This window comes from Onychomys torridus, chromosome 17 (assembly GCF_903995425.1).
Source record: "Onychomys torridus chromosome 17, mOncTor1.1, whole genome shotgun sequence".
NCBI lineage: Eukaryota > Metazoa > Chordata > Mammalia > Rodentia > Cricetidae > Onychomys > Onychomys torridus.
Window position 1 is genome coordinate 63,948,962 of NC_050459.1, and position 20,594 is coordinate 63,969,555.

General features: G+C 42.2%; 1 protein-coding gene across 1 annotated transcript; it reads left to right on the plus strand.

Annotated features, from left to right (window-relative positions):
- The first annotated feature begins 1,841 nt into the window (after positions 1-1,841).
- On the plus strand, positions 1,842-20,271 carry LOC118568858 (zinc finger protein 709-like). Its single transcript, XM_036166356.1, has 4 exons — positions 1,842-1,956; positions 16,458-16,584; positions 17,157-17,217; positions 18,412-20,271. Exons 1-4 carry the CDS (start codon positions 1,954-1,956, stop codon positions 19,781-19,783), a joined length of 1,563 nt encoding a protein of 520 aa, XP_036022249.1. The 5' UTR covers positions 1,842-1,953; the 3' UTR covers positions 19,784-20,271.
- Positions 20,272-20,594: the final 323 nt, after the last annotated feature.

Consider the following 20,594-nt stretch of genomic DNA (forward strand, 5'->3'; position numbering starts at 1 on the left):
AAGCATTTCAGAAATATTTGTGATCTTAAAGAGGGGGAGTTGTACCTGTCATGAGAGGAGAAAAGATATTCTACGTTGATAATTTTAAAATGTTGGTTTTCATTTTACGTGGATGAGTGTATCAGTGTGTATCAGTGTGTATGGCAATAGAGGAGTTCAGAAGAGGGAGTTGTATCCACCTGAGCTGGATTTAAGGGAGTGGTGAGACACTGGAGGTGAACTAAACCAGAGTCCTCTAGAAGAGCAGGAAGCACGAACCATCTCTCCAGTTCACCCACAGTTGGGATGGGGCTTCCTATCTCAACTACCCTATTTAGAAACTCCCTTATGTACATGCTGGAGCATTGTTTCTGCAGGGATTCTAGCTGTTGGTTTTAAATAATAAGTGGCACTGTTACTGTGTGAGAAAGGTCACAACGCATGACAAAACCCAGTATCAGAGCTTTATTAGAAGGAGGGGGTGGGGGGACAGAAGAGAGTGACCAGGCCTGTGGAAGACACGTGCTCTCAAGAGGGGGAGGAGGAGAGAGCAGAAGAGAGCAGAAGAGAAGGGAGGAGTCTGTGACTGGCTTTTTAAGGATTCTCCTGCACACATGCATGTGGGCTTACAGAGCTATGCCATGCATGTGCAGATTACATAATCACTCAGCGCATGGATGATATAATGTGCAGTCATGCAGCTGGAGAAGTGGCAGAATCCTAACACTAGCTCCAATCAGGTTGATAAGATTAATCATTACACCACCTAACTTAACTGTGTTCTGTTCATTTTCTTTTTTTATAGTTTCTATTGTAAGAAATTAAACTTTTTTTTCCCTTCTTCTTCTTCTTTTTTTTTTTTTTTTGGATTCTGAGACAGAGTTTGGTTTCTCTATGTAACACTGGCTGGCCTCGAACTCGGAGATTAGCCTGCCTCTGCATCCCCAGTGCTGGGATTAAAGGCACACACCACCACTGCCTGTCTTTTTTCTTCTTTAGAAAAACAAAGAGCACACACCTTTTATCCCAGCACTCAGGAGGCAGAGGCAAGTGGATCTCTGTGAGTTTGAGGCCAGTCAGATCTATAGAGCTACAGGACAGCTGAGGCAATAGAGAAACTCTGGAAAAACCAATAAATAAATAAATAAGCTTCTAATTATTTAGTGACTATGTGTATATGTATATATGTAGGACATACTCGTGGTCAAAAGACAGATTCCTGGAGTTGGGTTTCTCCTGCCATGTTCAGTCTTAACCTACTAAGTCATTTCCTTGGCTCATGGCTTCAATTTTTGTTTTGTTTTGTTTTGTTATTTTGTTTAAATTGGATGTTTGTAGAGGCCTGGACCTGAGGGATAGGGGAGGGATGAAAGGAGCAGAGATCTTAACTAGAGTAGTATGGAAGAACACATGTGCTATGAAAATAGAGGGAATAGATACTTGTGTTAATGTCCAGCCTGAGAAAGATGAACAATAGATGTGCCGAACACCTGGAAAACATCAAGTCTTGTTCCTGGGCGTCTTTCTAGTTGTGAGGAAGCAGGATTACTGCAGTGAACACTCAGTGTGTAGTAGAGTGTGCACAGCAGCTACTTGGTGCCCAGGAGTAAGTATTGGAAGTGCTAAGAGAACAGCTTTACTAGGGAGGAGCCAGGTCTACTTAATGCACTCTCCCCTGTGCTAGGCCAGTTCAGGCCTGGCTTGGAAGCCTGGCCTAGGAGGGCGGGGCTATGGCTGTCATTTGAGTTCTGCGCCACCGCTTTTGGATGCTGGTGTCACTCAGGCCTTGCTAGCCAATCGGGCCTGGGAGCGCTGCGTCTAATCAGGAGCGCCGACGGGCGGCGAGAGGCGGGTTCCTTTAGGCCGCCATACTGTGGGCTCGGCGCCGCGTCCGAGGAAGGTGCGGTGTGCTGCAGTGTGAGCATCGCCGCCTGGAGCTGTGAGGGGACCGTGGGCGACTCCGGAAGCCGCGCCATGGTGAGCGAGGGCGGCCGTCCCTGGCGGCTAAGGTGGATCCTCCCCGGGGCTTGGGCGGGGCCGGCAGCGCTGTCCCGAGCTGCGTAGCTCCGGGCCCAGTGTCTTTGGCTCCGCGGCCCGCGTCTGCGCAAGAGCGCCGAGCATCGCAGCGCGAGGCCCGCCCTGCTCTGGGGAGCGTCGCTGTACGGTCTGGTGCGGGCGCGCTGCTCCTGCTTTGGGTATCTCATCAGAAAACTGTAAAACTCTAGGTTGTCTGGTTCCTCTTACTTTCTAGAAGTACTGAATTTTACATTTAACATTTAGGTCAAGCATTCATCTTGAGTCAATATTGTGAAATTTTAAACTTTTAAAAAATTACTTTTATGTACATTGGTGTATTGCTTGTATGTACGTTTTTGTGTGAGGGTGTCGGGTCTCCTGGAACTATTAATTACAGGCAGTTGTGAGCTTTCATGTGGGTGCTGGGAATTGAACCCGGGAAGAATAGCCAGTGCTCTCAACCGCTGAGCCATCTCTCCAGCCCCAATATTGTGAACATTTAAAAAGTTTGTCCGATTAATTTCTTTATCTATAAATGCATCAATTTTGCCAATAACATTACACCACTCTCCCTGCCGTTGAGTTTCCTTGGCTCCTATGTCTAAAAGATTATACCTTTTTTTGTGATTTTATTTCTGGGTTTTTTGTTTTGTTGATTTTTTTTTTTTTTAATTCTTTCCCAGATAGTACCCTGTCTTGATTATTGTGGTATTATTTGGTAGTCTTAAACTGTAAGTCTGTGTGCTGTTAGATTGCAGTTGTGTGGACCATTTTGAGTTTTTTCCCCGCCTCCATATAAACTTGAGAATCAGTTTTTTTTGTTGTTGTTGTTTGGTTTTTGGTTTTTGTTTTTAGTAAGTTGTTGGGATTTTTATTGCCATTATTGAATTTACAATGTGGATTGAGGAAACCTGACATTTCAATACTGAGCTTCCTATTCATAAGCATGAAATATATTGACATTTTGTGAGTTTTTGTTTGTTTTTTAGTTATAGGTTGGTCCATCTTTAATCCCAGCACTTGGGAGGAAGAGGCAGACAGATGGAGGATAGCTTGGTTTACATAGCTAGGGAGTTCTAGGTTAGCTAGGGCTACATAGTGCAATCCTGTCTCAAAGAGATGAGGAGTGGGTGGCCTGTGGTGATGGCTCAGTGCTTAAGATAGTATTGCTCTTACTAAGGACCCATCTCTGGTGGCTCACAACCCTGTAACTCCGGTCCCAGAGCAACCAATGCCCTCTGCTGGATTCTGAGGGGCTGGAGAGTTAACTGGCTCAGCAGTTAAGAGCACTTGTTGCTCTTGCAGAGGACACAGGTTCATTTCCAGCACCTACATGGCAGCTTACTACCTTCTGTAACTAGGGATCCAGGCCTCCTCTGGATCCACAGGCACCCACATGATGTACATACATATACTTAGGCAGAACACTGATATGCATAAAATAATAAATCTAAAACTAAAGTAAAAATATTCTCTCACTCAGAGAGGACCACTGCCTCTCTTGGTATGTAAAACTTGTACTTCCACTTTGCCCTTAAAACTTTTTGATGGTTTAAGAAGAATTAAAATCTTTTTTTTAAAAAATGTAGTTCTTGTCTAAAGGACTTGGTTAAATTTATGTATTTCTTTGTGTTTCCTGTCATCTGTGTTGCCATACTGGGTATGATATTGCTCATTCAGTTGTTCACTGCTGTTTTACAAGACACTGATGGACGTTATACTAACCTTTAAACATTTGATGTTTTCTTATAGTCATTGGTTTTAGTAATATAATTCTATGAAATTTTGTTGATTCTTGGAATTTATTGTAAAGAAAAACAGTTTCTTTTATTTTTTTAAGATTTATTTATTATGTATACAGTGTTCTGTCTGCAGGCCAGAAGAAGGCGCCAGATCTTATTACAGGTGGTTGTGAGCCACCATGTGGTTGCTGGGAGTTGAACTCAGGACCTCATGAAGAACAGGCAGTGCTCTTAACCTCTGAGCCTTCTCTCCAGCCCCAGTTTCTGTTTTTCTTTTTCAATGCCAATAGCATCCTTCATCTCTTTTCTTGCCACTCTGTGCACATCTGTGTCTGTGTATGTGTATACACGGAATTTTTTTTTTTTTTTCCTTTTTGGTTTTTCGAAACAGGGTTTCTCGAAACAGGGTTTCTCTGTGTAGCCCTGGCTGTCCTGGAACTCACTCTGTAGACCAGGCTGGCCTTGAACTCACAGAGATCCACCTGTCTGCCTCCCAGTTGCTAGGCTCGAAGACAAAAGGAGTGCTGGGTTAAAGGCATGTGTCACCACCACCCAGCTATGTGTGTACAGTTTTTAAAAGAAACCAGTCCCAAGCTGGCGTGGTGGTTCCAGGACAGTCAGGACCACACAGAGAAACCTTGTCTTGAAAAACCAAAAAAGAAAACAAAAAACAAAAAACAAACAAACAAAAAAACCCCAAAAAACAAAAACCCATCCCACCTTTTTTGTTTTTGGATGCTCTTTTTTCTTTGAGGCAACTTTGTCTTTGGGTGGCCTAGAACTTGCTATGTAAACTAGGCTAGCTTCAAACTCTTAGAGATCTGCCTGTTTTTGCCTCCCTAGTGCTGGGATTAAAGGTGTCTGTCACCATCCCCTGCTCATCTATCCCCCCAACTCCCTCCTTTTAAAAGATAGGTTCCTTCTTATATAGCTCTGGCTATCCTGGAACTAGCTCTGTAGACTATGCTGACTTTGAATTCACAGAGATCTGCCTGCTGCTGCCTCCCAAGTCCTGGGATTAAAGGAGTGCTCCACCGTTCCTGGCCCTTATCCCATGCATTTTTTAAAAGGGCTAATTTCTTTTTAAAAGATTTATTTCATTTCATGTATATGAGTGTTTTGCCTGCATGTAAGTGTGTGTACCTGGTACCTATGGAGACCAGAAGGGCATGCTGGACCCCATGAAATGAGTCACTGTTGTGAATGCCATGTGGGTCCTCTGTAAGAGCAGCACGTGCTTTTCTGAGCTGTTTCTTTTCTTCCTTTTGCCATCTAGTTTTCCAGTTGTTGGCATAATCTTACTTTTCTTACTTTCATTGATGTGTAATGCATTACATTTAGGATTGTTTTGCTTTTTGGGTGCTGGGGCTTGATTTCAAGCTTTGTACGTTAAAGTATATGGTTTAGCAGTTGCACTTTCCTCAGCTTCAATCACTTTTTTTGTTATTGTTATTTATGTGTGTGTCTAAGGAGGTCAGAGGGTGCAGGTCCAGATGCCCTGGAGCTGCAGTTCTAGGTTGCAATGACCTCCCTGGTGTGGATGCTGGGAATCAACTCAACTTCTTTTTAAGAATGGTGCATGCTCTTAACACCTGAGCCGTCTCTCCAGCTTCACAGCTTCAGTTTAAACATTGACACAGGTGTCAGTTTGTACTCCATTCTGGCCTGAAGTTTGTGGCATTAATACCGCCTTGTACTCTGGAACCTATTTCTGAGATTGCAAATGTGTGTTGCTGTGCCTGGCTGTGTGCTGCCTTAGAAAATACAATTTAATTTTCCATTTTCTAATTGTTTTCAGATTTTGTTTGCATCTGTCTATAGTTGGTTTTTGTTTGTTTTTTCTTTTTTCTTTTTTTTTGTTTTTCGAGACAGGGTTTCCCTGTGTAGCTTTGTGCCTTTCCTGGAACTCACTTGGTAGCGCAGGCTGGCCTCGAACTCTCAGAGATCTGCCTGGCTCTGCCTCCTGAGTGCTGGGATTAAAGGCGAGTGCCACCACCACCTGGATTGTTTGTTTTTTCAACTTACTATTTTTGTGTAGGATAATATTGGTGTCATAGTTTTAAATTAGGAAATGCTATTTATTTTATTGAATTTTCTATTCATTTTACATATCAACCACAGACCCCCTCTCATCCCTCCTCCTGCTCCCCAGCCTTCCCCCCCAACACACCCCTCATTCCCACCTCCTCCAAGGCAAGGTGTTCCATGGGGGAGTCAACAGAGCTTGGTACATTCAGTTGAGGCAGGTCCAAGCCCCTCCTCCCTGCACCAAGGCGGTGGGAGGTGTCCCACCATAGTCACTGGGCTCCAAAAAGCTGGCTCATGCATCAGGGGATGGATCCTGATCCCACTGCCTGGGAGCCCCCTAAACAATTATGGCCAAACAACTGTCTTGCCTATCCAGAGGGCCTAGTCCAGTATCATGGGGACTCCATAGCTATTGGTCCACAGTTCATGTGTTCCCACTAGTTTGGCTGGTGGTCTCTGTATGTTTTCTCATCATGCTCTCCTTGTCCCTTGTCATAGAATCCCTCCTCTCTCTCATGATTGGACTTCTGGAGCTTGGCCTGGTGCCCACCCAGCTGTAGATCTCTTTATCTGCTTCCATCAGTCACTGGATGAAGGGTCCATGATGACAGTTAGGGTATTCAGCCATCCAATCACCAGAGTAGGCCTATTCAGGCACCCTCTCTATTGCCAGTAGTCTAAGGTGGGGTCATCCTTGTGGATAGGGAACTTCCCTAGCACTCTGTTTCTCCCTGTTCCCATGTCTTCATTTATCATGGTATCTCTTTCCTTGCTCTCCCACTCTGTCCCTATTCCTGCTTGAATCTCCTGTTCCCCTATATTCTCATCCCCGATCCCTTGCCCTCCAAAACTCCCCCTCATCCCCAGTTTGCTCATATAGATCTCATCTATTTCTCCTTTGCTGGGAGATCCATGCATCCCTCCTAGGGTCCTCCCTGCTAGCTAGCCTTCCTGGAGCTGTCTGGTTGCAGTCTGGTTATCCTTTGCTAGTATCCGCTTATGAGTGAGCACATACCATGTTTGTCCTTCTGAGTCTGGGTTACCTCACTCAGGATGATATTTTCTAGTTCCATCCATTTGCCTGCAAATTTTATGGTATCATTGTTTTTTACTGCTGAGTAGTACTCCATTGTGTATATGTACCATATTTTCTTTATCCTTTCTTTGGTTGAGGAGCATCTAGGTTGTTTCCAGGTTCTGGCTATTATGAATAATGCTGCTATGTGCATGCTAATGAGCATGTGTTCTTGTGGTATGATTGAGCATTCCTTGGGTATATGCCCAAGAGTGGTATAGCTGGGTCTTGACGTAGAATGCTTCCCAGTTTTCTGAAAAACCGCCATACTGATTTCTAAAGTGGCTGTACAAGCTTGCACTCCCACCAACATTGGAGGAATGTTCTTCTTGCTCCGCATCCTCTCCAACATAAGCTGTCATCAGTATTTTTAATCATATCCATTCTGACAGGTGTAAGATGATATCTGAGTTGTTTTGATTTGCATTTGATGACTAAGGATATTGAGCAATTTCTTAAATGTCTTTCGGCCATTTGAGATTCTCCTGTTGAGAATTCTCTGTTAAGCTCTGTAGCCTATTTTTTAATTGGATTGTTCAGTATTTTGATGTCTAGTTTCTTGAATTCTTTATATATTTTAGAGATCAACCCTTTGTCAGTTGTGGGGTTGGTGAAGATCTTTTCCCATTCTGTGGGCTGTCTTTTTGTCTTATTTACCATGTCCTTTGCCCTACAAAAGCTTCTCAGTTTCAGTAGGTCCTATTTATTAATTATTGCTCTCAGTGTCTGTAGTGGATAGCCATCCCAGCATTGGCCTGGAAGTTCCAACCCCCATTGAGGCTTCAGTAATGATCACGCCCACAAGGCGGGGCAGAGGAGGGAGCGGAAGACCGAGGATCAAGAGGAGGTCGTGCTCTTGGTTCGGGGACGCTGGACGCAGGAGGTAGACCGAGCAGAGTTCTCCAGAGAACACCGCCGCACTGTGCTATACCTTTGCCAGACCCTGCAACCTACCCCTTCATTTGTAAGTTACCCCACAAAATAAACCTCCCTTTTAACTACGTGGAGTGGCCTTAATAATTTCACCAATAAGTGTCTGTGCTACTGATGTTATATTTAGGAAGTGTTCTCATGTGCCAATGCTTTCAAGACTACTTCCTACTTTCTCTTGTATCAGGTTCAGAGTAACTGGACTTATGTTGAGGTCTTTGATCCACTTGGATTTGAATTTTTTGCATGGTGATAGATATGAATCTATTTACAGTCTTCTACATGTTGACATCCAGTTATGCCAGCACCATTTGTTGAAGATGCTTTCTTTTTTCCATTGTAAGGTTTTGGCTTCTTTGTCAAAAACCAGGTGTTCATAGGTGTGTGGATTAATGTCAGGGTCTTCAATTTGATTCTATTGGTCCACATGTCGGTTTTTATGCCGGTACCAAGCTGTTTTTATTACTATAGCTCTATGGTAGAGCTTGAGGTCAGGGATTGTGATGCCTCCAGAGGCTGCTTTATTGTACATGATTCTTTTAGCTATCCTGGGGTTTTTGTTTTTCCATATGAAGTTGAGTATTGTTTTTTCCAGGTCTGTGAAGAATTGTGTTGGTAATTTGATGGGAATTGCATTGAATCTGTAGATTGCTTTTGGTAAGATTGCCATTTTTTACTATGTTAATCCTACCTATCCATGAGCATGGAAGATCTTTCCATTTTCTGATATCTTCTTCAATTTCTTTCTTCAGAGAATTAAAGTTCTTATCATACAAGTCCTCCGTTTGCTTAGTGAGAGTTACCCCAAGGTGTTTTATATTATTTGTGGCTATTGTAAAGGGTGGTGTTTCTCTGATTTCTTTCTCAGCCCTTTTATCATTTGTATATAGGAGGGCTACTGATTTTTTTGAGTTGATCTTGTATCCTGTCACATTACTGAAGGAGTTTATCAGCTGTAGGAGTTCCCTGGTAGAATTTTTGGGGTCACTTATGTACACTGTTATATCATCTGCAAGTAGTGAAAGTTTGACTTCTTCCTTTCCAATTTGTATCCTCTTGGTCTTTTGTTGTCTTATTGCTCTAGCTAGAACTTCGAGTATTATATTGAATAAATATGGAAAGAGTGGGCAGCCTTGTCGTGTTCCTGATTTTAGTGGAATTGCTTTGAGTTTCTCTCCATTTAATTTGATGTTTTCTGTGGGCTTGCTGTAAATTGCCTTTATTATGTTTAGGTATGTTCCCTGTATTCCTGGTCTCTCTAGGAACTTTATCATGAAGGGGTGTTGGATTTTGTCAAAGGTTTTTTTTTTTGTTTGTTTGTTTTTTGTTTTTGTTTTTTTAGCATCTAATGAGATGATCATGTTTTTTTTTTTTCTCTCCAGTTTGTTTATATGGTATATTACATTGACAGATAGCTACACCAGCTTGCTTTAAAAAAAAAAAAAAAAAAAAAAAGATTTATTTATTTATTATGTATACAGAAGAGGGCACCAGATCTCGTTACAGATGGTTGTGAGGCACCGTGTGGGTGCTGGGAATTGAACTCAGGACCTCTGGAAGAGCAGTCATTGCTCTTAACCTCTGAGCCATCTCTCCAGCCTGATCAGCTTGCTTTTTAAGTCCATTTGATTGGAAAGTTTTTTTTCCCAGCCTTTTATTCTGAGGTAGTGTCTGTCTTTGACGTCCAGGTGTGTTTCTTTATGCAGCAGCAGGATAGAGCCTGTTTTCATATCCATTCTGTTAGCCTGTGTCTTTTATAGGCAAATTGAGACCATTGATATTAATGGATATTAATGACCAGTGATTGTTAATTCCTGTTGTTTTTGGTGGTAGTGTTGTGTGTTTCTCTTCTTTGATATTTGTTGGTGTGGGATGGGTGTATCTAACTTCCTTAGGTTGGATTTTTCCTTCTAGTGCTTTCTGTAGGGCTGGATTTGTGGATAGGTATTGTTTAAATCTGGTTTAATCATGGAATATTGTTTACTCTGTCTATGGTGATTGAGAGTTTTGCTGGGTATAAATAATAGTTTGGGTTGGCATCCATGGTATCTTAGTGTCTGCATAATGTCTGTCTAGGACCTTCTGGCTTTCAGAGTCTCTGTTGAGAAGTCAGGTGTTATTCTGATGGGTCTGCCTTTTTATGTTACTTGGCCTGTTACTTTTTTTTTTTTTTTTTTTTGGATCCAGTCTATTTGGTGTTCTGTAAGCTTCTTGTATCTTCATTGGCATTTCCTTCTTTAGGTTGGTAAAGTTTTCTTTTATGATTTTGTTGAATATATTTTCTGTGCCTTTGAGTTGGTATTCTTTTCCTTCTTCTATTCCTATTATTCTTAGGTTTGGTCTTTTCATGGTGTCTCAAATTTCCTAGACGTTTTGTGCTATGACTTTGTTGGCTTTAGTGTTTTCTTTGACCAATGAATCTATTTCCTTTATTGTATCTTCAATGTCAGAGATTCTCTCTTCCATCTCTTGAATTCTGTTGGTTATGGTTGCATCTGTAGTTCCTGTTCATTTTCTCAGATTTTCCATTTCCAGTATTCCCTCAGTTTTTGTCTTTTTTATTGCCTCTATTTCAGTTTTCAAATCTTGAACTGTTTTCTTCATTTGTTTAATTGCTTTTTCTTGGCTTTCTTTAAAGGATTTATTGATTTTTTTTTTTTTTCAATATTTTGTCTTTTCCTCAATTTCTTTAAGGAAATTTTTCATTTCCTCTTTAAAGGCCTCTATCATCCTCTTAAAGTCATTTTTTAAAAAAGATTTATTTGTTTATTTTGTATACAGCATGTATAACTACAGGTCAGAAGAGGGCACCAGATCTCATTACAGATAGTTGTGAGCCACCATGTGGTTGCTGGGAATTGAACTCAGGACCTCTGGAAGAGTAGTCAGTGCTCTGAACCTCTGAGCCATCTCTCCAGCCCTAAAAGTCATTTTTAAGGTCAATTTTTTCTGCTTCTTCTGCATTGAGTTGTTCAAGTCTTGCTGATATAGAACCACTAGGTTCTGATGGTGCCATGTTGGTATTTATGTTATTGATTGTATTTTTGTACTGGTGTCTACCCATCTCTTTTGTCACTCAATGCAAGTTGTGTCTGTGTCTCAGGGAGTTTCTCTTGGTCTGATTAATACTCTTGGTTCAATGGGAGCTCTTGGTCTAATCAGGGCTCTTGGTCCAATCAGTGCTGATGAACTCTGTGTCTCAGGGAGCTGTTCTTAGTCTTATTGGTGCTAGTGAGTTCTGTCTCAGGGAGCAGCTATTCCTAATCAGTGCAGGGTGGGCTTATGGCTTCAGTGGTCACTGGTGCCATGGGGCATGATTGGTTTGGTGAGTGGAGTGGGGGAATAATCTGCTGTCCAGTCTCTAGGGCTGCACTGGCTGAGGGGGCGGGGTGAGTGGCATGGAATGTGCCCCTGGGGCCTAGGGGCTAGAGACCTGGTCTGTCCAGTCCAGAGATGGGGCCTTACCTGTTTCCAGTCAGTGCAGGGTGGGCTTATTGGTCTTTTTGTTTGTTTGTTTGTTTTTTGGTTTTTTTGAGACAAGGTTTCTCTGTAGCTTTGGAGGCTGCCCTGGAACTCGATTTGTAGACCAGGCTGGTCTCGAACTCACAGTGATCCACCTGCCTCTGCCTCCTGAGTGCTGGGATTACAGGCGTGCGCCATCACTGCCCGGCGGGCTTATGGGTCTTATTTATTTATTTTAAGACAGGATCTCATTATGTAGACCAGGCTATCATTGAACTCATAGATAATCCATCTGCCTGCCTCTGCCTCTTGGGTGCTCGGATTAAAGGTGTTCACCAGTATGCCCCAGGACTTGTCTTTTAGGAGTTTCAGGTTTATGTTTTTTTGATACATCCGTGCCCATCAGACTATTATCTCTTTGTGTGTTTTTTGATATATTTTTCTTTTCTAAAAATTTCATTTCATCTAAGTTACTAAGTTTTTACCCATGGGATTGCAATATTTGTCCTTTGTATGTGATATATGGTCTTCCCTCCCACCCATAGGTGCATGTGTTTGAACATTTCCCCACCAACTGGTGGTGCTGTTTTGCAAATTATGATGACCTCAGGTTGTGCAGTAAACGAGAGTTCTCAGAATCTCAGGTTGTTCTCCCTTGATTTTTGAGACACATATTTGTCATTCTTTGTGACTTCATAATGTTAAAGTGAGCATTTGCCTTTAATCCCAGCACCAGGGAGGCAGAAGCAGGTGGATCTCTGTTTTTGTTTTTTTTTCCCCTGAGACAGGGTTTCTCTGTGTAGCTTTGCGCCTTTCCTGGAACTCGCTTTGGAGACCAGGCTGGCCTCGAACTCACAAAGATCCACCTGCCTCTGCCTCCCAAGTGCTGGGATTAAAGGTGTGCGCCACTACCGCCCGGCCAGGTGGATCTCTGTGAGGTCCAGACTCAGCCTGGTCTACAGATTGAGTTCCAGGGCAGCCAGAGCTACACAGTGAGACCCTGTGGGCCGGAGAGATGACAAAAAAGTGAGCATTTGAGGCAGGTGAGATGGCTCAGTGCTTAAAATCATGTACTACTCTTACAGAGTGTTAGAGGTAAGTGTGAAGCTGGGTGTGGTGGCTCAGTTTTTAGTAACTCCAGCATTAAAGGATCTGAGACCTTCTGACCGTCGTGGGCATCTGGAACACTAACACACACAGAGGTAGTTCAATATACACATGAATAAAATATTTAAAAAATTTTATGACAGTATTTCACTCTGTCACTGGTTGACTAAAAGTAAAATCCCCCAAACAAAAACCACAGGTGCGCGCACCCACACCCACACATACACACAAGGTCTGAGCATTTGAGAATAGTTATGGTGGTACATAGCTTTAATCCTATCACTGGGGAGGCAAAGGCAGGTGGATACCATGAGATTGAGGCCAGCAAGATCTATACAATTAATTTCAGCCCAGCTATTACATCATCGTGACAGCGTCTCACTATGTAGTACTACATAGTGAGACGCTGTCACTATGACTGTTGCAATAAATGCCCCTGGAAGTCAGTTCTGTCTTCCCCAGGGTTTGCTGCCCGTGTTGAGGGCTCAATTTGCCATTTGTGTAGTGTTACCAAAATTCTATTACCTGTGTGTTGGCAGTCTGCCTCCAGAGTGCACTTTGTGTTCAGTTATGATTTTTCAAGAGCTAAAAAACAAGGCTGAAAAAGGCTACATGTGAGCAGATCTATGGATGGCTGAGTTAGGGGCCTTCTGTTAACTCAGCCAGCCTTTGTCCTTCTGCTTCCTTCTTACTTTCTGCTGAATCCAGCCTAGAGAGAAGTTGAGGCTCCAGATGAGAGAGCCTTCTCAGATGTTTTCTGAAAGTGTCTTTTCAACATTCCGATATACCTGTGTGCTTTTGTACTTCCGTTCCTAAGAGAGAATATGTTTTAAAATTTGCCTTTTGTGTCAGCTTTCTAGTTTGTATGTTCTTGAACTATTTAGGTAAGATATCTCACTATTGTTGTGAAGACTCTGACATTTGCTAAACAGCTGCTATTCCTTCTCAGTTTAGAAAAATAATTTTGGTTGACTACAAAAAAAGCCTGTGAGATTTATGGGATTTTTATAAAAGTGTGGTTAGGAAGAAGTGAACGTTGGTGGTACTGCACTTGTGCCAGCCTTCCTTCCCTCACCAGATCGTCATGTCACTGTTTGATATGGTCTGGCCAGGATTTCTGACATGAGGTTCTGTCTCTTCCCCAAAGCACCTACAACTGCTACATTGAGTTTTTTCTAAAAAGATAAGCCATCCTTCTCTTAATTCTATCATGCTTTAGCATTCAGTTAAAGTTGAAATATCACGTTCAGGGCTAATGACTAGCTCAGCGAGTAAGGATGTCTGCCACTAAGCCTGTGTTAATTCCTCAGACCCTCCACTTGGAAGGCGAAAACCCAGTCCTGCAACTTGTCCTCTGAACTCCACATTCACCCTCCTGAATAATTGAATGTAATTACCCCCCAATACACATTTTGTTACGAGAAAGGGTCTTCCTTTGTAGCCTGATTGGCCTAGAACTCACTATGTTACACTCTGATGGCCTCAAACTCTACTTGCCTTTGCCTGCAGAGTACTGAGTTCAAAGGCTTGTGCTGCACTCCCCATGTAATTAATTTTTTTTGCTATCTAGGTATAATTTCCACTTTATTTTGTTTTTCCCATGTGGTTTCATGAAGTTAGCTCTTTGCTCTTTACATGGGCTTTCTTGGTGGTCAGAGGGCAACACCAGTGGGTCTAAATCACGGAGAGTGTGTTTAGTTCTCCCAGGCTTTGTGATCAGTTCTTGACCACCTTGCTTTGAGTGGCACTACTCATGCAGTAGTACGACTTGGAGTAGATATTGGGATGCCCATAAGCATCTAAGATACTTGGTTCAGAAATGTCCCTGATGGAAGTGGCCTCTACTGTGTTCAGAATGACGAACTTCTTACTGGCCTTGTCCTTGGACATTCCCTGGGCTCAGTTGGGGCAGTGAGTTGGCTGCACATGGCTGGCCCCTTTTGCTATGGAGAGTGTTTCTTTTTTGGTAGTCTTCGGGAGTACCCGAAGAGTGCAATTAAATTATTTTTAAAATTACTTTGAGGTTTATTTATTTATTTATTTATTTATTTATTTATTTATTTATTTATTTTTGGAGCAGGGTTTTTCTGTGTAACAGCTCTGGCTGTCTTGGAACTCAGTTTGTAGACCAGGCTGGCCTCGAACTCACAGAGATCTGCCTGTATATGCTTCCCGAGTGCAGGGATTAAAGGTGTGTGTCACCACCACTGCCTGGATGTTTGTTTATTTTTTCTTTAGGTTTATTTACTTTATTATTTTTATGTGTATGTATATGGGTGTTTTGCCTACATGTACATATGTGCACCACATGTGTGCTTCCTGCCTGCAGAGTTAAGAAGAGGTGTTGGATCCATGGAACTGGAGTCACAGATGGCTGAGAGCTGCCATGTGGGTTCTGGGAACTGAACCTGGGTCCTCTGAAGAGCAGCAAGAACTCTTAAGCACTGAGCCATCTCTTCATCCCCTATTTCTTTATTTTGAGGCAGGGTCTCACTCTGTATCCTTGGCTGTCCTGGAACTTCCTATGTGGACTAGACTGGCCTCTAGTTCACAGAGATCCACCTACCTTTTCCTCTTGAGCACTGGTATTGCTGATATTAAAGGTGTTTGCCATCATGCTGGTTGAGATCTTTATTAATCATGCAGTATTTGTATTACTTGATTTAATTTGTGATACACGGGAATGTGGGGTCCACTTTAGGTGTTCTTTGTCTCGTTAATAAAAAAAATTTCAGAATACACTCATAGAAGCACAAGGACAATTTTATTAGTATTTAAAAGAACTGCAGGGCAGGTGAGCTGCCTACAGGAGAAGGGAGGAAGCCGTTGAAGCTGGCATGGAGGGAGATGCATAGCCAACAAGCAGTGTGGTGGTGGTGGGGGACAAAGTTAAAGAAAGTATGCTTAGAAAAGAGATAGAGCCGGCGGCAGCAGAGGCAGGCAATCTCTGTGAGTTTGAGGCCAGCCTGGTCTACCGAGTGAGTTCCAGGAAAGGCGCAAAGCTACACAGAGAAACCCTGTCTCGAAAAACCAAAAAGAGAGGGGAGGGGGAAGAAAGGAGGGAAAATATGCTTTTCTGAGTAATTCAGAAAAGCAGGCTGACTTAACAACCCTTCATGACTGCAGTAGGGCCAGGGGTTCTGGGGAGGGAAAGAAAGAAACTCATTGAAGAACCAATGAGCAGCTGTCTCTTTAGCATGGTTATAGTTATGGTGAGCCTGCCTTCCTAGGGGTGGTCCCTTCGCAAGAGTGACTGAATCAGCCGAGCTGGAATGTCAGGTCTCCACTCCATGATCTGGAGCTTTTTCTATGCTAACATTTGGACTGGAGTAAATTGTACTCAGGAATCTTGATTTATTTTCTGTTAGCATATAGGTTGGGCTCATTTCCCTATTTAAGTGGTGATAGCATGTGTGAAATAGTGCTCACCAGGGAAGCTCTTCACATACATTGTCCGTTATCATTGGGAGTGTGCCTGGTGCTCTAGGTTTTTCTGAGTTTGTAACAGATGACTCCACTCTCAGAAGGAAAGTGGTTCTAAATTGCCACAAGAACTCATTATGCTGAGTGATTTATCCTCATTCTTTGTGTTCATTCATGAGCTGTCCCCATTATCTTGTTCTCCACCCAGCAAAGCTTAAACTCAGTGTACATAGGTGACTAAAGACAGACAGATCTCTTCTGGGTACGGATGGTGGGACTTTGTAGGAATATGAATTAGGTGGAGCTGCAGTATATCCAATCCCCGGTCCACTTAATGAGAGGAGTGTTTTTACCTTGATGTTTCTGTTCACAGTCGTTCATTGTTCGAATTAGTGCTCCCCTGTCATGAAGTACATTGTGTGGAGACTGAGGATACGTGAACATTTTATAAGTTGAGCATACATGTCAGTTCTTTTTTTTTTTTAGTTAATTAATTTTTATTTTATGTACATCCATATTTTGCCTGCATGTTTATCTTTATGAAGCTGTCAGATCCTGAAGTTACAGACAGCTGTGAGCTGCCATGTGGGTCCTCTGGAAGAGCAGTCAGTGCACTGAGCCATCTCTCCCCCCCCCCATCCTCCCCACCCCCCCCCCCTGTCAGTTCTTTTATATACATGTGTGGGATGTTTTAGGATCTGGTGTGCTTTGAGGACGTGGCTGTGCACTTCACCCAGGAAGAGTGGGCTTTGCTGGACCCTTCCCAGAAGAGTCTGTACAGAGATGTGATGCAGGAGACCTGCAGGAACCTCGCTGCGATAGGTAAGGCTTGTAGACTCCTGTTTCTTCCCCTTAGTTAAGTTAGAGCGCAAGTGTTTCCCTGCTAGAAATGGTCTTCTGTGGTCGGGTATAGAAAGGGAAGAATCTGGTGAATGAGTGACATAATAGTAGCAGGTGAGATGGCTCAAGAAGTCAAAGGTCCTCACTCTGCAGGCCTGGTGGAAGGGTCAAACCAGTCCCCACAGTTGTCCTCTCATCTGATGTGTGTTCAGTGGCAGGCACACCCACAAAAGCTCCACTTTCGCAGTGCTACAATTTCAGAAGGAGACATGATTATAATGTACATTGACACCAGAAACTACTTTTCAGTGATTTTTTTTCAACAATTGTATTATTTTTATGTATGTGTGCACCGTGATCTTAATAACCAGGGACCTATTTTTTTTTTTTTCCAAAAAAGGGTTTCACTATGTAGATAAGGCTGGCCTTAAAGTCACAGAGACCACCTGCCTCTGCCTTCTGAGTGCTGAAGTTAAAAGTATTTGCCACCACATCCAGCTTTGTTTTTATTAATTTCTAATAATTTATCATAAATTTTTGGTGCTGTATTTTAGGATGTATATGGGAAGAACAGAATATTGGAGATGATTGCAAAAATTTTGGAAGATATCAAAGGTAATTTGCATGTATAAGTGGAAGCAAATGTCTCTTGTAGAAACTTTAACACGCTGTATAAATTTAACAATGAACAAAAGAAAGAACTTTTAACTTATTCATCATTACAAACTTCTCATCAAAAATATGTACTTCAGTGTAAGAATGCTACTAAATGTTTGCAACATAATTCACTTAGACACAGTGTCAATGAGTGTCACTATTTAATTAATTGATTGATTTAATGCTCTTTGGGAGGCATATTGTAGAACCATCAGTCAGTCTGTTTAGTTTCACACCATTCAGATATGGCAGAAAGAATACAGTGAAAGCAGTTTCTGATCTCAACCTAATAATAAGCAGTCAGTAGAAACTAGTTTGGGGGCCGGAGAGATGGCTCAGTGGTTAAGAGCGATGACTGCTCTTCCAGAGGTCCTGAGTTCAATTCCCAGCAATCACATGGTGGCTCACAGGGTCTCTCTGTGTAGCCCTGGCTATCCTGGAATTGGCTCTGTAGATCAGGCTGGCCTTGAACTCACAGAGATCCTCCTGCCTCTGCCTCTGTGTGCTGGGATTAAAGGCGTGCGCCACCAGTGACTGGCTGGATACTGAGTTATGTACACAGTAGGAGTTTGGTTTTACTTTGATTGTTACTGTGCACTCACTGGTTCTTCCCTCCTGAAGTAAGAAAGTATTTAATTTTGATTTTATAGGAGCCCGCAGTTAAGAGACTTGGAATTTTAAAAGAGATTGGCTATTTTAAAGAGACTGATTTTTTCTTTTTCTTTTTTGATTTTTTTGAGACAGGGTTTCTCTGTATAGCTTTGTAGCTCAGGCTGGCCTTGAACTCACAGAGGTCTGCCTGCCTCTGCCTCCTGAATGCTGGGATTAAAGGTGTGCACCACCATTGCCCGGCATCTTTTGTTTTTGAGACAGGGTCTCACCATGTAACTCTGGCTGGCCTGGAACTCATTATGTAGACTAGACTGGCCTCTAGTTCACAGATACCCACCTGCCTCTTGAGGGATTAAAGACCTGTACCACCAAGCTGCTTGTCATTTTCGCAGAAGTTGTATATTAGAGAGTAAAGAGTGTGATCAGGAATGACAAAAATTTAAACCCATGTACTGAACGGCAGCAAGGTTCCTGTGAAGTTAAGCTCTCTGAGTATCATGTGTGTGAAACAGTTTTCATGTACCGTTCATCCTCTAATAGGCACATCACACCTCACTCTGAATACACTCCATACGAGCATGAGGAATATGGAAACAAGCCATATGATTCCAGCTCTCTCACAAGTATTCAAGGATACATGGGTGCTCACACTGTGAATGGACCTTGTCAATGTGAGGTATGTTTAAAATCCTTTGGTTTTCCAAGTACATTTGGAATGTATCACCAAACTCACAGTGGAGAAAACTTCTATGACTACAAGGAATGTGCAAAGGCTTCTGTTTATCATAGTTCATTTTACACACATGGAGGAACTCACACTGTAAGAAAAGGTTATGAATGTAACCAGTGTGGTAAAGTTCTGAGTTCTTCCAGTTCCCTTCAAAGGCATGAGAGAATTCACACAGGAGAAAGACCCTATAAATGTAACCAGTGTGGGAAAGCTCTGAGTTCTTCCACTTCCCTTCAAAGGCATGAGAGAATTCACACAGGAGAAAGACCCTATAAATGTAACCAGTGTGGGAAAGCCTTTAGATGCCACAGTGCCCTTCAATTACATGAAAGAATTCATACTGGTGAAAAACCCTATGAGTGTCAACAGTGTGGGAAAGCCTTTACATGTCACAGTTACCTTCGATTACATGAAAGGACTCATACTGGAGAGAAACCCTATGAATGTAAGCAGTGTGGAAAAGCCTTCAGATGTCAAACTTCTTATCATAGACATAAAATTATTCATGGTGGAGAAACATTCTATGAATGTAAACAATGTAGTAGGCTCTTCATTTACCCCTCTTTACTTCAAATGCATGAAAGAACTCACACTAGTGAAAGACCGTATAAATGCAAACAGTGTGGTAAATCATTCCTTTACCCCTCTTTACTTCAAATGCATGAAAGAACTCATACTGGTGAAAAGCCCTACAAATGTAAGCAGTGTGGTACAGCGTTTAGACATCATTCTTCCCTCCGACTGCATGAAAGAACTCATACAGGAGAAAAGCCCTATGAATGTCAACAGTGTGGGAAAGCCTTTACTCGTCACACTTCCCTTCGATTACATGAAATAACTCATACTGGAGAGAAACCTTATAAATGTAAAGAATGTGGTAAAGCTTTTAGACATCACTCTTCCCTTCGATTGCACGGAAGAATTCATAGTGGAGAGAAACCCTATGAATGCAAACAATGTGACAAAGCCTTTATACGTTACAGTTACCTCCGATTACATGAAAGAACACACACAGGAGAAAAACCTTATGAATGCAAACAATGTGGAAAAGCCTTCAGCCGTCACAGTTCCTTTCAGAGACATAAATCTATTCATGCTGTAGAAAACCCCTATGAATGTCAGCAGTATCTAATTCCTTTATCTCTGTTTCCTCCAAATACATCAGACAACTCATACTGGTGAAAAACACTATGAATGTGAACAGTATGTTAAAGTGTTTATCCTTATTCACTTAAAACACATGTAAGAACTGACATGTCACGTGATAAGCCTTATCCACATAAATGATATGGTTTAGACTTTGAATGCATGAAGAAATTCATGCTGGGCACAGTTTCTACAAATGTAAGCAATGTGTAGTAAGTCCTTTGCTGGCCACACTTCTTTCACAGAAATAATTCATGCTGTAGAAATGCCTTATGAATGGAAACAATATGCTCAGTCCTTTGTCCCTTTTTGCTTCAAACACATGAAACAACTTATAGAAAATGCTGTGAATGTCAGCAGTGTGCTGGAGACTTCAGGAGATTCCTTTGGTAACATGAAAGACATCTTACTGGAGGAAAAAAACCCATGATATTTAGATGTCATTGCTCCTATAGATTCCGTGAATGAACTACTGGAAACAATTCTGTGAGTGAAAATAAAGCTGTGACACCTTCAAGCTCACAGTTCCTTTCAAAGATGTGTAATGATTGATGGTGGACAAAGCCTTATACATGTAAAGAGTATGGTAAGTTTTTGGTTGCTTGGAGATGGACAGACATTTTTGTTGGTAGTGTGGCAGCCTGTAGGTTGCCTGTGCTCAATAAGCCCCATTAAATTCAGTGGTTCCCCAGGCTGCACTTGGGTAGAATCATTTCTTTGCTTCTATCCTCAGTGCCCTATCTGGGATAAATAGACACTTGTTCAACATGTGGCCAGAAAATGTTCACATAACACTTGGTGCCCAAATGTGGGGCATAACAGAACCAAAGATGAGTTTGAGAGGAGT